This window comes from Accipiter gentilis, chromosome 1 (assembly GCF_929443795.1).
Source record: "Accipiter gentilis chromosome 1, bAccGen1.1, whole genome shotgun sequence".
In the NCBI taxonomy this organism is placed as follows: domain Eukaryota; kingdom Metazoa; phylum Chordata; class Aves; order Accipitriformes; family Accipitridae; genus Astur; species Astur gentilis.
The window spans coordinates 5,217,486-5,232,742 of record NC_064880.1 but is presented as its reverse complement, the minus strand read 5'-3'; the positions used below and the strand labels follow the sequence as shown (position 1 = coordinate 5,232,742).

General features: G+C 46.3%; 1 protein-coding gene across 6 annotated transcripts in view; it reads right to left on the bottom strand.

The window, feature by feature from the left end:
- Positions 1-14,293, bottom strand: part of TMEM201 (transmembrane protein 201) — a 29,950-nt gene extending 15,657 nt beyond the window's left edge. For 4 of the 6 annotated variants that reach the window (XM_049815898.1, XM_049815813.1, XM_049815984.1 and 1 more), the window contains exons 1-6: positions 14,123-14,293; positions 7,582-7,702; positions 6,748-6,942; positions 4,723-4,899; positions 3,717-4,108; positions 3,038-3,241 (exon numbers count right to left, since the gene is read on the bottom strand). In XM_049815898.1, coding sequence (XP_049671855.1) covers positions 3,038-3,241; positions 3,717-4,108; positions 4,723-4,899; positions 6,748-6,942; positions 7,582-7,702; positions 14,123-14,229 — 1,196 coding nt within the window. In that variant the 5' untranslated portion in view covers positions 14,230-14,293. The remainder of the gene's footprint in view (positions 1-3,037; positions 3,242-3,716; positions 4,109-4,722; positions 4,900-6,747; positions 6,943-7,581; positions 7,703-14,122) is intronic. The other 2 variants (XM_049815570.1, XM_049815651.1) reach the window with 2 other exon arrangements.
- Between the last annotated feature and the right edge of the window lie 964 nt (positions 14,294-15,257).

The following is a 15,257-nucleotide window of genomic DNA, read 5'->3' as shown; positions in this document are numbered from 1 at the left end:
CAGCTGAGCAGCAAGAGGAACCGCTCACCTCTGCCACACCAAGCGGCTGCAAGCTCATATGCTAGAAGCCAGCAGGAGCTTTCAGTCCAACTTCTATAAGTAAGTGCAGAAGACAATCACAGCTAAATAGAAACATCAGACTTTTCCCATATTTAACTTTATGGGGAAAACTTGAAAGTACTGAAGCAGGAAGAGGGGAGAAAGGAAAAAAATTTCTAGCTGTCTTATTTCACTTAATGGACATAATAGCTCAAGTTTCCTGGGTCTTCTATGCAGCTTGTTTAGAGAATGGTAGATCTGGCACTGGATTTGGTTCTAGTGTCCATTTCATTAGATGGCTTTCTTCACCTCACTGTTAACAGCAGATGGGCTGCAGAACAATGGTGTTGGAAGGGCTGCTGCAGTGGGGAGTTTTCCATGGGTAAAAACATTATAGCAATCACTGCACTGAAAGGAAAGCTGAGTAGACAGTGATAGCACACCCATACACAAAATCGTCCCCCCCCCCCCCCCCCCCCTTTTTTTCATCCCCTGCCACTTCCTGTCCTTTCACCAGCTTACTACTGTCTGTCTTAACATTGCTCCCTGCTCCAACAGGCTGACAGGTACAGAAAGACGACTGGATTTTTAAGGAACGTTTCCTACTAAATCTCCTAACGGAGAGTAGGAAAGAGGCACCAGAGTGATTGTGAAACTAACCCAGCACTGAGGACCCTGCACACTTCTGTTGGCCTTTTTTCCTCTTTTGATGAAGTCATGTGGCTTCTTGTAGTATTTACTTTGAAACAATTCTCTAAATTCAGTTAAGTATCATAGGGGAAAATGGGACATAATGGTTATTTAGCATTTTGGAAGTCTGAGACTGGCACAAGAAACAATCCAGGACTGTGAACTGGAAGAGAAACCTTTGGGGTCAGAATTGATAAACAATGCAATACAGAAGAATGGAACCAGACTTTGCAGATACTGGATTCCTTTTGCGGACAAGTAAACAACCCTCAGAGCAGCATTGTGTACAAGCACCAGAATGGAGAAAGGTGTTCTGTTTGCTTGTGGGTGGATGCTGCATTTATCTGAAGGCACCGGAAAAAAGTTCCACAGCAGTCCACATCTGGGAAGCAGGTTTGCGTCCCCCCTTCCCATGTCAGTTGTTAAGTTACAGGCACGTGGTCCTTCAGCCAGGAGCTGTACCTTCCCATGATACACTCAGCTTAGCTTATTGTTAACGAATCTCTACAGAGCTTTTGTTAGTGTTACCTTTCTGCTTTCAAAATAAATACCAGTATGAAGAACAGTAACTATGAAAATCTATGAAATCTTTTGTTTTCTTCAAAAAAAAGCTTCTATAATTTCACCAGCATCTGCAGCATTCAGTAGCATCTGAATCTTTCAGCAGAAGGTGCAGATACTTCATAGTGAGATCTTCATTCTGATTATTTTAGAGTTTATACATAGGAAAATCAAGACATCCAATTAAGTTATATCAGACTATTAGCGTGGCAAGTTCCATTGCACTATTCTGAAGAGAAGAAAATAGCACATCTTCTGTAACAATGCTATTTCCTCTTGAAAGGCCCAAATCCAGATGAGAAACTTGGTGGAGTGCCTTGCAAAAAACAGTGCAGGCTATCAGACTGCTTATCCTAAGAGGCCCCAACAAGTTAATCCTACAAAAACCCAAGCAGCTGAAAGCTCTTTCCTCCCCACAAAGTAACATCCAGTCATCCCAGATTTCAGCAGAGGACTGCCAGGCACTCAAATCAAAGTCACCATTTCCAGACCCCTTTCTTCAGCAGCATTAGCACCAATGCCAGACTTCAAAAATACCCCCACCAAGTAACAAGAAAAATCCATCTCTATTGCCATGCAGTCCCCCAGCAGAGGCTCCCACCCCTTCCTGTAGCACATCCTCCTAATCTGTATTCTCAACAATAAGGAAAACATTGACTAAATAAGTAGTGATGTACAATGAAAGCTGACCATATACCATAGCATGAGGCTGTTAGTCCCTTATTTCTTCTCTTTCAAGGCTACAGGGGTGGAGGAACATATGCATTTTTATCCAGTTGTGCTTTTACACAGGTGCTCCTTGGGGGGTGGTGGGAGTGGGTGGGTAAAAAAAGCCAAAGAAAACCGTTATTGAAAGCAACGGCCACTGGCAGATTTGAAAATTTAGCCTAAAACAGCTCTATACTTTCAGATATTCAATCAAGACACCCTGAGCTACATAACCTTTTAAAGCACCCTTTTAAATAAATTATTGAAGTTCCAGTCAAAAGCACTTAAGGACGGCTCTCCATTTGAAATAGAAGTCATAGGAGAATGGCAGAGTAAGAGAACATGCAGTTAAGTAATGCTATGCAGTGGAAGGCAAGAAGAACTAGGTTGTGGACTACATGTGGTCCCCTCCTTGCATGCCTGTACACCATGCAGTGTTACTACAGCACACATTACGAGGACTCGGAATCCAGAGGCAAGTTCGCATCAGTTCGAAATTAAAATGACCAGCACCATTAGAAAACTGAAGGTGGCCTGGGCCCCATGGAGGATCAAGGCAGAGGATTCCTCTGTGACTGGCTAAGGATGGACAGGCAGTGAGAAGAACCGGAAGGACAGGAGAAGCCAGATTCTCTTTGGCTGGAGGAGCAGAATGGGGAAGATGCTGCATTTATGGAGCAGTTTGTGAAGCAGCTGCTGGAAGAACTGGCTTTGGGAAGGTTGGATATTTGCACTGCTGACGTAGGATTCAGAAGGAAGGGAGAATGGAGGCAGCAGGAGTAGCTTCCATGGCTAGCACCAGCAGTGGAAATGCTCCAAGCAGCTAGCACAGTGGGAAGCAAGGATGGGAAAAAAAAAAAAAAAAGAAAAAGAAATATATAAAGGAAGAAGAGATCTTCACTGCTTATCTAATTTAAAAAAAATAAAAAGAAAAACAAAGAGGAAAGGAAAATAAAATGAGGAGAGAAAAGCACCAGTCGCAAAGAGTTCACAAGGCTTTTTTTCCTCCTTCCCCCAGCGTCACTGCTCTGGCTCTGACCTTCGGGGCCGGTATCTCCGATGGCCCGTAGATTTCCGCGTGGCCACTGCTGCGGTGAAGCCTACCAAGCAGCACAAGGATGTGGTGCCAAATTTGGCTGTGTCTAGCCAGTTGGGTGTTTCCATCTTCAGGTACCTCTCAGCTAAATGCAGACTCATCACTACGAACCACAAGACTGAAGCAAACGCATCAATTCTCCGGAGCCTGCAATGCCAAGAAGAAACCAAACAAGACATAAGGTAAGAGTTTAAACACCAATGAACCTCCTTGGTTCTGAGGAAGGAGAAGGAAAGTGGGGAAAAAGTGGGGAGGGTACACAGACTGAGCAGGTTATGTACTATCTCTTACTACAGTTGTATCATCTGTGGCCTTTCCCACTGCTGTGGCAATTGATTAGACCAGTTCCATTTTTGCCCAAATTACAGAGCTGCACAGGGAGCTTTTCATTCACAGTAATTCAAGCTTAAATTGAATGAACCAAGGCAGAGATCCAAAGCAAGCTCTGCTGTCTCCATCCAGCTGTCTGACAACCCAAAGAATAACAAGAACTGCACCACCCAGTACTACATGTGCCATTCTGGCAAATGTTTACTCCCTGGCTCGCTGCGTCAAGACAGTGCAAAGGACCTCCAGTATAATGCAGTTTTCCTTTAAGTGAAACAGAAAAGAGCACACTCACCTGATCCGCCCAGCTAAGAACATGGCCAACAGGCAGGTGAACAGCCCAAGGACAGCGACTGCTATCTGGTGATTCTTCCCGTAAGCCCATGCGGCACTCAGGTTCTCCACCATCTGTTCTGGGAGCAGGCGGAGCAGCTCCCGCCAGCCTGCCACCGTCACGGAAGTGTCATTTTCCAAGTCTGCATGTGAGCTTGTACCAGTCCTGTTCCGAATGGATGCTGGATCAGAGGAGACGGGAGCAGGGACAGCTGCACTGAGTGAGAAGGGGTCGCCTGACCCATACAAGGCCATCAGAACCAGGAATGCACAGCTGAGGAAGGCCAAGAACCGCAGAAATATCACCTGAGCTGGTGTGGTTATGGAAGCAGAAGAGGAGGATGAACATAAATTCTGCAGAGGAAGGGAGAACCACCTTGTCAGAAGCTGAACAAACTGTAGTAAGTTTTTGAAACAGTGCTTTATGAAACACTTCCAGACTGTATGGTTTACTGGACAGTTTTTCTTAAGTCCTTCTAAGTTCCTGTACTGGGCTGACACCACATGGGGTGTTGTAGAACAGCAAAGAGCAACAGTAGAGGTATGTGCAGAAGCCAAGGTCAGGCAGGGCAGTGAAGCAAGGAGAGGGCCATAATTCACTTTCCATCACTCTTCCTTCTCCCCCCCCCCCGCCCTGTACTCTGTAGTTGCCTGCACTGTACTCATAAATTGGCTTCCCTACCTCCCCTTTTCTGCCTGTCCCACTATTGGCTTCCACTCTGTTCTTAGTATTACATTAGACTTACCTTCTGGCAATTGCACTGAATGACATCAGTAAGAGGAAAACCTCAAGCTAACATCAGGAGCATCTGTGGCAACTATCCTGTGCTCTTCAAACTTCTGCCCAAGCTCCCAGAGTCAGAGAGCCCCAAGGTTGCTGCCTTCCTTTCCCAGCAGCAAATCCAGGTGCAGACGTACCCAGTTCTCTGCACTTCCCCCTAAATTCCCTCATCTCTCCCTCCATGTACCTGAGCATAGGTCTTGTCTGTCTCACGGCGTTTGAAATGGTGGCTGAGTAGCAGTGCCCGGAGCTGCCGATTCTGGTGTTTTATGTAATACTCCACAGCAGCCTGGCATGGACGGCACAGCTTGTAGGTCTGCTCCAGATGGTGCTTATACACCTCAATCTCCTCATCATATTTGCCCTGGTGAGAGAATAGGAGAGGAAAAGTAGGTGAGAATTGCAGGTCCCTCACCAGTTATCATGCTTGCTACTGACATGAGAGCAAGGCATGCTTCCAGTCTCCAGAGGAACAGCCCCCTGAAACCAGGCCTGAACAGTGACCAAGCTGGAGGCCAGCAATGCAACCAACTTCACATACAGCTGACACAGCCTCCCGTGTCCTAGAAGAGAAGAAACAGCCCTTACAGAAGGCTGCTGTGGCCCAATTTCAGGATGTTGAATTTCTGCGGCCCAATTTTGCTGTCTTTGTCGAGACCTTATGAATGGAACGCAGAAGATGAGACAAAAAACTAGAAATGCTCTTCCCCTCCTCAAAGGAGGGGACACAAAAGACGTATTGCCCCTTTACACCACTGTGCTGGAGAAAGAGACAAGTTCCTTCCAAAACTTGGCCCCAGACTCGAAGGCTGTCACTGTTTGAAGGCCCTGGTGAGATGAGCTCCATAAATCATTAACAGCATTTGTAAAAACAAGACAATGAGTAAGGCCGAAGGTACATTTTTCAGCGTCACTACAGTGGACACATCACTTATCACAGAGGCTTCCAGGGCTCTTCCATCTTCACTCTGTCAAGATCCTTGTACCAAAACCATACAGCTGAAAGCATGCAGCTTCTTTGGGAGAGGGAAGTAGAAAGATGCATTGTAGCTGCCTGAAGGCTTGCTGCAGCAGTTTCACATGCTCCATCTGCCGGAATTGAGATGGAATCGCATGGGAGAGACTAGTAGCAGCAGGCTCATTCCTTACTGGACAGGCCAGCAATGCTAAGACAGGCCACTGCTGTCACTGACACACATATCTAACCATGTTGGATAACACAGTCCCATGTTTCTTAGCTGGCAGAGACACCGCAGTTCACTGAATGCCTAAAAAGGGGCCAAAGGCTGCTGTTACTTGAGCAAGTGGATAAGTCTGGCAAGAGGCAGGGACTAGAAATATAGCTGAGAAAAGGGAATCAGTTGTTCTCATTGAGCATGATCAAATTTAGATCTCTTCCTCAGGAGTCATCCTGATTAAACTCATTACAATTACACAAAGCAGACTGGATTAGGCACCCCAGAGGATAAACACATCCCACTATAGCACAGCCTTATAACCCCAAGGCTTGACCATGGTTGAAAGCTAAGGAGTGCAGCACTAAACTCTCTACATGAAACTTTGGAGAGCAATAAAACTGTGAAGGAGAAACCCCACTATCCTATCCTCCATACATATTAAGCAATGGGAAGGCCAAGAAGTTACTCAGCAGGAAATCCTGCTGCTCTAACTGTAAAATCCCTTTGCCCTTGTAGGCACAAATGCCGAACCAGGGAGATGATGTGGTTGCACAGGATTCCTCTCCCACTTCACTAGTAAAAGCAGAGCAGCACAGCCAAGACCTCAGGAAAAAAAAAATTCTGTTAAGGCTTCAAGGTAACTACTGGGCTGTTGTGCCTACCAGATCCTATAAGCTCAGCTGGCTCAATGGTTAAGTACTGGAGTTGTAAACTGAACTCAGCAATGTGCACGTTTGGTTTTGGGCTCAGGCTTCAACTTCAAGTGTCCATCCAGAACAGGTCATTACATTCTGGCTTTGGAGTATGATTAGGTAAGTTCGCAACGCTAATTAGTAACCTTCTCTGCACCAGAGTGCCACATAGTGCTTCTGAAGATTATTGGAGCAACGTTCCATAGCACACTGAAAAATTCCTCTCTCTCCTGCTTACTAGGCTGCAGCATGGAATTAAACAGAGCAGGAATAACAGATACATGCATGGGAATGCCTTGGACAAACATTCTCCTGTGATGCCAGTCCCTAACCAACACTTACTTCCTCCCTTGGTGAGAATGAAGCCAGCTGTTTGATCTTTGTGGTTTGATGGTTGTTGCATTTCTTGCAAAGCAGAATTTGGCTGCTCACCCACTGTTGCGGTTTGGTAGGATCACAGAAAGTTGTACCACCCGACACAACATGGTTAAGGTGTTCCATGTACTGAGCAGGGATGGGCTTGTTGTAGTCTCCATTCTGACAAGAAGCAAAAAGGGAAGCAGCAGAGAAAGCAAACATGAGATCATAAAAATCAAAGCTAGGTATCCTCTGGTTGATAACAAGATTCCCTAAGCTCTGTCAGGAGCTCTACACTCCATGCATTAACCTATATAACAATAGAAACAAGGGGAAAAAAAAAAAGAGACAAAATGCACCAAATCTTCTCCCCCTCCACTGTTCTGTACACCTACTGCAAGCAGCTGGTGGTGGGGGATTTTGGCTTAAGACAAGCTTTGTTATTTAATACCCTAAATACAGCAATTCAGGTGTTTCAAAATATAAAACCAGAGAATTGTTCCATATATTAAAAAAAAGATTCTTAAGAGATATTGGTGAAAATGTCAAGGGCCTTCTTGCTCTTTAAAGCAAGAGAGGAGAATTTGTCTTTATCATCCCATGTCAACACATCCCAATACAATGGATTCTTTCTCAAATTTGATCAAGTGATCAGCTGCTGAGTTCACAGGTGCTCAGCACAGAGCTGCCAGCTGTCAAACCACTGGATAGTCATCTGCACTGGGTATCACCTTAAATGAGGAGCAGGGTTTTCCCGCAAGCACTGTTCCACAGGGCATGCACCTTCCCAGCCACCGTTCAAGCAATTTGTTACAGTACCTCTTGGAACCCATTGTACTGCTCACAGTTGGGGCAATCCCAGCAGTTGCGATTCCCATATGGCACTACCGTGTCCTGATTGCAGAACCAGCAGTTCACTGTCACGTGCGTGGGCTTCTTTCTGTTAGGAAAGGAAACATGTCAGGCACAAACACTGAATTCAGCCGATGTAGAGGAAAGCAATGGCTTTCAAACAGGGAAATGCAAGGGAGGCTGGAATAACAATCAATCTTGCCGTTCAGTATGTTTAACGATATGACTCAGAGTAGTCTTTTTAGCAATGAGAAGATGGACTATCAAAGTAGAAATAAATTCTGCCTGATGCTCTTATCTCTTCGTGCTAGTACCATGGACATGCCAGAACTTTAATAACCACCTTGTGAATAAGCCACTGTTTATCAGAGGCATATTTGGGGGTGCAAGTCCTCTCCATAATCAGAAGCGTTAATATATGCAAAGGGTGCAGTAGAGTTGCTGCTTAATACACAGGATTCTGAGAAACAGAAGCTATGATCCACAAGAATTGCATATGATGGTACTCAGAAACCTAGGAAATGGGCCGATGGTTACAGTTTTGTCTGCCCTGCTTTTTACAAAATTTTTCAAGGACAAGGGCATATCAAACTACCCCACGGTTCAGGCACTGTAAATAGCTGTTTCTTCACAGCTTTAGACACATAAGAAGGAACTGAGGAATCAACATGTCTTCCCCAGTTTTTATGCACTGCAACTGAAGAGACAAAGACTTATGACCTGGATCCATAAGCCTCTTGTTTTTTAAAACAATCCTGTTAAAACAACGGGTCACTACAAGAGAAACAGCTGTGACACGGCCCCATGGCAACAGGTTGTGACAGATGTTTGAGCAAGGAACTTCAGTGGCCTGGCTGCTAAAGAAGGTCTGCATTTATCTCAAAACTCTGTGCAATACCCAAGAGGAAGCTTCCTGGCAGGTCAAGGCAACACAGCCCAGCTGTCTGGGTTTCTCAGAACCAGTCCCGATCACACCTCCAAGAAAGGGCAGCTGTTCAGGCAAAGCCCAGGCAGGGACTCGCTATGGCAGCTATGCAGACAAATGGACCCAGCTGCCACCAGCCCTGTTTGCTGCTTAACTCCACCAAGGAACCAGCATGCCTCCCGCTGGACAGCTTCTACAGTAGCAGTGAAAGCAACTGAGCAGGGAGGCTCACTGAGGGCCTGGAAAGCAAGTAAGAGTTGCCAACATGCTCACCAGTTGAGAGCAACTTGCTCTTCTTCCTGCTCTAGGAAATGTTCTCTGCTGCTACAATATTCTGTAGCAAGACATCTTCTGAATGCTGCAGAAATGTGGTCTGGCACCCTGCAACCAAACAGGCAGGTGGGCTCTCCCCTTAGTTAAGCTGGCTTCTCTCTCAGCCATTATCTTTGTAGCTGGATGCCTACAGTTAAGATTCTTCCCCACTCCCATTTCCATAGACCATGTCTTGAAACTTGATTCATAAAATATCAAACCATCAAGCTTGGGCCTCCTGTTTTGAGTATTAATGACAAGGATAAGCTTGAAATGAAGCACCAGAAAGAAGCCTAAAAAGCCAGAGTGCGCAGAGGATTCCCTGCCAGATGCTGAAAGAAAATGGCTGGAGCTACTAGGGTGACAGATTCTCATCTCAAAATAGATGCATCCACCCACACCCCTCTTAAAGTGAATATTCACTGCTCAACTTTCTCCATTGCCAAGGGGACTCAAAACAGTAAGTGATCCGAGTTAAAAATACCACCATTGAAACTGACAGGCAATAAAAAAAAGTTTAAACCAGACAGAAATCTAGGTCTCTAGTCCAAGTTATCCATGAGCTATGACTGTCCAAAAGCCAAGCAAACCACAGGTCAAAACAGCCATATGAAGGATGGACAGCAACATCTGTTGGTTTTAGTTTCATCTCACTATCATAGGTGTAAAAGCTATGAAAATATAACACATAGGTTTCAGCATCTTAACCACCAAAATACAAATCTTACTGCACCTTGAGCATAGGCTCTGATAGCAAGCAAAACCTAAATTCCATCCTCTGATGTAGGTTATTGCACAGGTCCCAGGTACTGTAGAAAGTGCTACAATCCCACCTTCATGCTGCTGTGGCACCATCATCTGGCAGCCATGGAAGTAAGACATGCCACACTTCAGCCTCTACCTACCACCAGTCTCTAACTTCCATGACATTACAGAGTAGGTAGAAGCACTAATTTCAAGGATAACACAGAAGTGGAAAGCACAGGTCAAAAAATTAGTAAAGCATGCATGCTATAAAGCAAAAAAAAAAAAAAAAAAGAAAAAAAAAGAACCAATGCCAAACCCTATCTAACTTGCTAATATCAGAGACCAAATCCTTAGTATACTCGAGACCTTTCCACCTTTTCCAAAGAGGATTCCATTTCTCACCCTTGAGGCTGAGGAATTGCTACCAAGAGTTAAATAGCAGCCCTTCATTATCACAATGTATGCAAAAGAAATTGCTAAAACCTGGATTATTTAGGTTAAAAAGCAATAATCCTTCCTTTTGTGAACCTATAATCTGTTGCCATAGAAATAGGTGCAAAAACATCAGAAGTTCCCAACCTGCTGGATGCAAAAAGAAGAAAAAAAAAGAAAGGTCATTTCAGGCAAGAACACGTAGGTAGGGTCCTAATTTTCTAGTAACTGGGCAGGACTTTAAAAAACAAAAAACAAGTACTGCATTTGAAAAGACTCTCAAATATGGATTTAATTACTTTGGAACTATATATACCTTGACTGAATTCAGGCAGCAGCTGAACGTAATAAGCTAGAGCACACATTGCTTCTGAAGTCAGGCATTCTGCTATGAGACAGACAGTGCAAAACTAAGCATTTACCATGTGCTCAATCCCTTGCAAAACACTAGGCAAATCTTCCCTAAGGAGTTTATCATCTAACACTGTATTAACTTGAACTAGCGTCACTGGACAAAGAACCACCTTGCAAAATAAAACCTGAGCAACAAGAAGTGATTGAATTACTTACTGCACAGAGAGATTCCATTAACAGCTGACTTGCTGTGCTAACACTCAAGATGTAGCCTGCACACCCAAACAGGCTAGAAAAAATTCCCAGGTTTGGACAAATTGTTTTGCAGACAGATCTTTGCTTAAGACAACACTGGGGGGACACACTGGGAGTAAACTCAGTTATGAGATCAACACCTAAATGTCTGATACTGCTCAAACAACATGACAAAACGTTCCTTTGTGAGAGGCTATCAGACTCCTTTACTTTGCTAACAAAAAAATCAGACTGCAGGTATACCCACTGACAAACATTGTTTAGCAGTTTGTCTCTCATGTAACAAGAGAAGGAACTTAACATTCCTTCCAACACTCTCCACTATTCCCCATTTATACATACATTTAAGGTCATGCTGAGTCCACAGTTTTAATGGATTGCCAGAACAACAGTCTTCCTGATAAGTGCAGGTCAAATCAGTTACCTGATAACAATAAACTGGATTTCTAAATATTTTTATTTACATCTATTCCCCCCCCTCCTTTACTGCTAGGTCAGGAGATACAGATCTTTGGGTTTCCATATTCTTAAGAGGCCACGGGTAGATGTGCAGTTTTTGCTGGGTTACCCTCATCCTCTGCCAAGGATTAAAAGAAAAAAACATTCTCCATTAAAAGTATTTAAAGCAAAACTCTTCGTTCTGGCACAACTGGATTACAAAGCTATTATACAAATGGCTATGCCAGCAAATCTGAATAAAAAACACACTAGGAAGAGGAGTGCTTTTGCACAGATCAGTTTTGATCAGAACAACATCTGACGGCAGTTTGATATAACCAAGCTGCCAAAGCTCCAAGGTATAGACCAAGCCCATGGCACAGTATGGTCAGCATGACTGAGTTAAGAGGAGCTCATCAAACCTGGTATTTGTGTTCAGCTCACAATTAGGGAAGCTCCTGGGGTGGGGGGAGCTCACTGAGCTGCCATAATTCCAGGTTGTGCCCATGTCTATCACTTGTCAATAAAGGCATCTGCCAGTGCAGACCCAATGCTAAACTCCATTTTCCAACATCAGAAAAACACATCACAGCTGTCTATTTTCCAGCAGGAAAACTATATCATAGATGCATTTGCTCAGAACTAGCAGCTGTAGACAGGGTTGAAGATTTAGCTACAAGACCAGATTTCTAGTACAGTGTCATAAGTTATAATGCAGCCTACCCTTACCCAAGTGCCAGACTTAGTGTCCTCTTAACAGGAAAAAAGGTGCCCAGTAGACCTAGGCAAGGAGACAGACCCACAATCGTAACCACCTCCTGTGCTGTCCCCCTCAAAGGCTGTCTTCTTTGAAACTGCAGCTTTAGCAACTTCTAATATTCTGCAGAATACTGGCCATCAGGACAGGATTCTCCAGAAAAGATGCCTCTTTTTGCCCTCTCGGTATCTGTGGCAGGCTTCTCAACTAAACAAACTAGCTGCACGGCAGTTCCCAAGTTCCTACCGGCCTCTTTTAGAGTGAGTGATGGCTTACCTTGACTTTACTTGTAGAAGGAGCAGCCTCTGGCATCACTGACCCAGAGTCCCATGGGGTGCTCTATATTGGTACTGACAACAAGTCAGCAGCTAACAATCAGGAGGGGCACAGAAGATGAAAGAAACAGGGCTACAGCTGCTGTTCTGAACTCAGCAACCCGACTTCCAACACTATGTAACAAACAAGTAGCCAAGCTGTGATCTGGAAGGAAGACCACAAAACATACAGTTTTCCTATCTGCCCCAAACTCATAAGGTTTAAGGAGTTCCTGTGTGCATCTGGACATCAAATCTTCTTCCTCCCTGATATAAAAAGCACAGCCTTAGATACTGTCACAGTTACAGTAGTGTAACTCCACGTGTTGACAGTTAATCCAGAACTACTTTCCACTAGGTTTTTCTGATATATTTTATTTCCCTTTCTATAGAAGGTGGTAAAGGCATCTTACTAGATGTGTAAGTGCACTCACGCTGAAAATGAAGCAAAGCAGGGCTATGTCACAACATTAACACCAAAGGCAAAGGAAGCATCGTGTCTGCATTTGGATCGGTCCCTTATAAAGCTGTCCTCCTTGATGATTTTGGAAGATTCATTTAACTAATGCAAAGTATGAAATCAGGTAATATCAGAACAGTATTGAGAAAACACTAATATGTAGCCCCAAAGAATTACCAAGGTCATCTCCTGAAAATACTTACAGCTCACCAGTAGTTTTCAAGGACTTGGGAAGAAATGCTTTCCCATTCCAGAGACCTTCTGATGAACTTAAGCAAAACAAATCCAATCTCTTCCCTCAAAAGACATGTTAGCCTCAACTGGGTCAAAGAAATGCTGCCTGCTTCACTGGGGATTGCTTTAGGCCACTAGTATTTCTTAGTTGCCCTAAATATGCCATAGAAATGTCAAGTCTTGTATATGGGCTAATATACCACTGACCATTTATACGGTTATATAAACAGCAAATGCTTTAGAGCAAACCTTAAGATTTTATTAGGGATGTAGAAATACGCTTCTATTTCAAAGCGTAAACTTGAAACTAACCTTAGCACGAGTCCTTGGGACTGCCTTTTTCTCCAAGAGAAGCACTCAATAGATGAGCAGACTGCCCGAGTCTGTTCTGTTATAAAGTCTGGAGTGCCTCTTATTCCATATATTCCTACACTCATTTCAAGCTACGCTAGATCAAAATCCATCAAGTTAAGCTTTGCTGTTTTTGTGAAACCTGTATCCTGACTTCTCTCCTGGTGCTTTTCAAACCTTGTTTTCAATTGGTCTGTTTAAATTTGTTCTAAGGTCAGAAACGTTACGTGCCACTGACCAGACTAGTAACTGGGACTTCCATGTCATCTTCCCAAGTTTCAGCACCGCACTAACAGCGCTGTTATTTCTACGGCACCCTCCCGCTCTTCCCCCTGCCACCCCGCTTTCGCCTCCAAATCAACCAACACCAGAAGCAAAACGTTCTCTTTCCCTGCCTCAAACACGTCAGAAAACAAAAGAGGAAAACCCCGAGCCTTCACCAAAACCTCCGCAATACCACCAGTAACAACGCCAGCCTCTGACCTAGGGACCGGAGGAAGGCAAACGCTTTAGATTCCCTAAGCACAGCTCCCACAGCAGGCGAGTCCTTGACGTTCAGTGCTGGCACACAAAGACACGAGGGCAATTCTAGGGGATACGGAAAAAACGCCTCCAGCCATTTACCTGCGAGTTTCTGTGGCCGCTGACAATTCGGGGGGATCCTTTCCTCAACACGCGCCTCACGGATACCCCCCCACCCCAAGCGGGACAAAAACCCAGCCGACCCCACCGCCGGCAGCCCTACCTGCTCTCTCCACACCCCGCCGAAGCCACCGTTCCCTCTGCCACAGCGCACGGCGGCGCCGGGCGGGACGGCGAGCTCCGCCCGGAGCCTTCCCGCCAGGGCGGCCCTCATCCGGGCCGCCATTATCCCCCGCCACCACCACCACCACCACCACCACCACCACCCGGCCCGGCCCGGCCCCTACCTCCGCGCGATGCGGTAGAGCAGCAGCCCGGCGGCGGCGGCGGCGCAGACGGTGACGCCCAGCCCGCCGGCGGGGCAGCGGGCCAGCAGCGCCCCGGCTCCCTCCATGCCGCTCCCCCACACGGGCCGCCGCCGCCGCCGCCGCCACTGTGACCTCGGCGGCGGGGCTTTGTACGCGGAACGGCCGCCCCCCCTCCCTCCCCTCTCCACACCCCGCCGCCGCCACCACCACCACCCCACCACCCCCCTTTCTCCTCCCCGCCGCCGTTCCGCTCCGCCCCTCCGCCGCGGCGGGGGCGGGCGGCGTGAGTCACGGCGCGGGAAGCGCGGCGTGAAAGGCCGGAGTCGTGAGGCGGCGGCGCCGTGAGTCAGCGCCGCAAAGGCCGAGATCGTGGCCGCGGAGGCGGGGGCGGCCCGCCGGGCTCCCTGCCCTTCTTCTGGGGAGCGGGGGAACGGGGGGGAGGCCCGTCGTGCCTGGCCTGGCGCCGACTTCAACCATTTTGGTTTTTTATTCCCCCCCCCCCCCTTTCTTGTCCTAAATTTAGACGCGGGACTCTGTATTACGAAAGCAGCTCCGGCCCTGCCGCAGCGAGAAGGCCCGGTGAAGGGTGGCTGCGGCAGCCGGGGACTTACCCTGCTGCAGGCCCAGGCCTGGGGAAGGGCTTTTTATTAAAAACTACACCTCCACCTCAGAGGATCCCCCCGGCCAAGGGCCACTCGCACAAAGGAAACCACAGAGTCTACAACAAGGCAGAGAGCAGGCAGTTAAATTTAACGTCCGTTTTTGAGGAAAAAGGATAGCCGTCCAGAAAATTATGTAAACAAAACAGGGGCAGGGTTAGAAAAGACTGTTCCAAGAGCATAGCTTCTCTCTCAGGATGTACTTCCCCACCAAACCACCCAGTTGTCTGGGCAAAATGGAAGACCCCTCCAATCACACTCTTGTACCCTTTTTTAGAGCCCAGATGATCACCCTTTTGTGGTCCCTGATCAACTTCACCCAGTAAACCATGTGCTGCAAGTAACATCTCACTTTAGCCAAGGGCGTAGTACGGCAAGTGGAGCAGGAATTAAAGTACAGGGCTTTGTGGGCAGTTTGTTGTTACCTGTGAGCCAGCAGTTGAAGACTGCTGCTC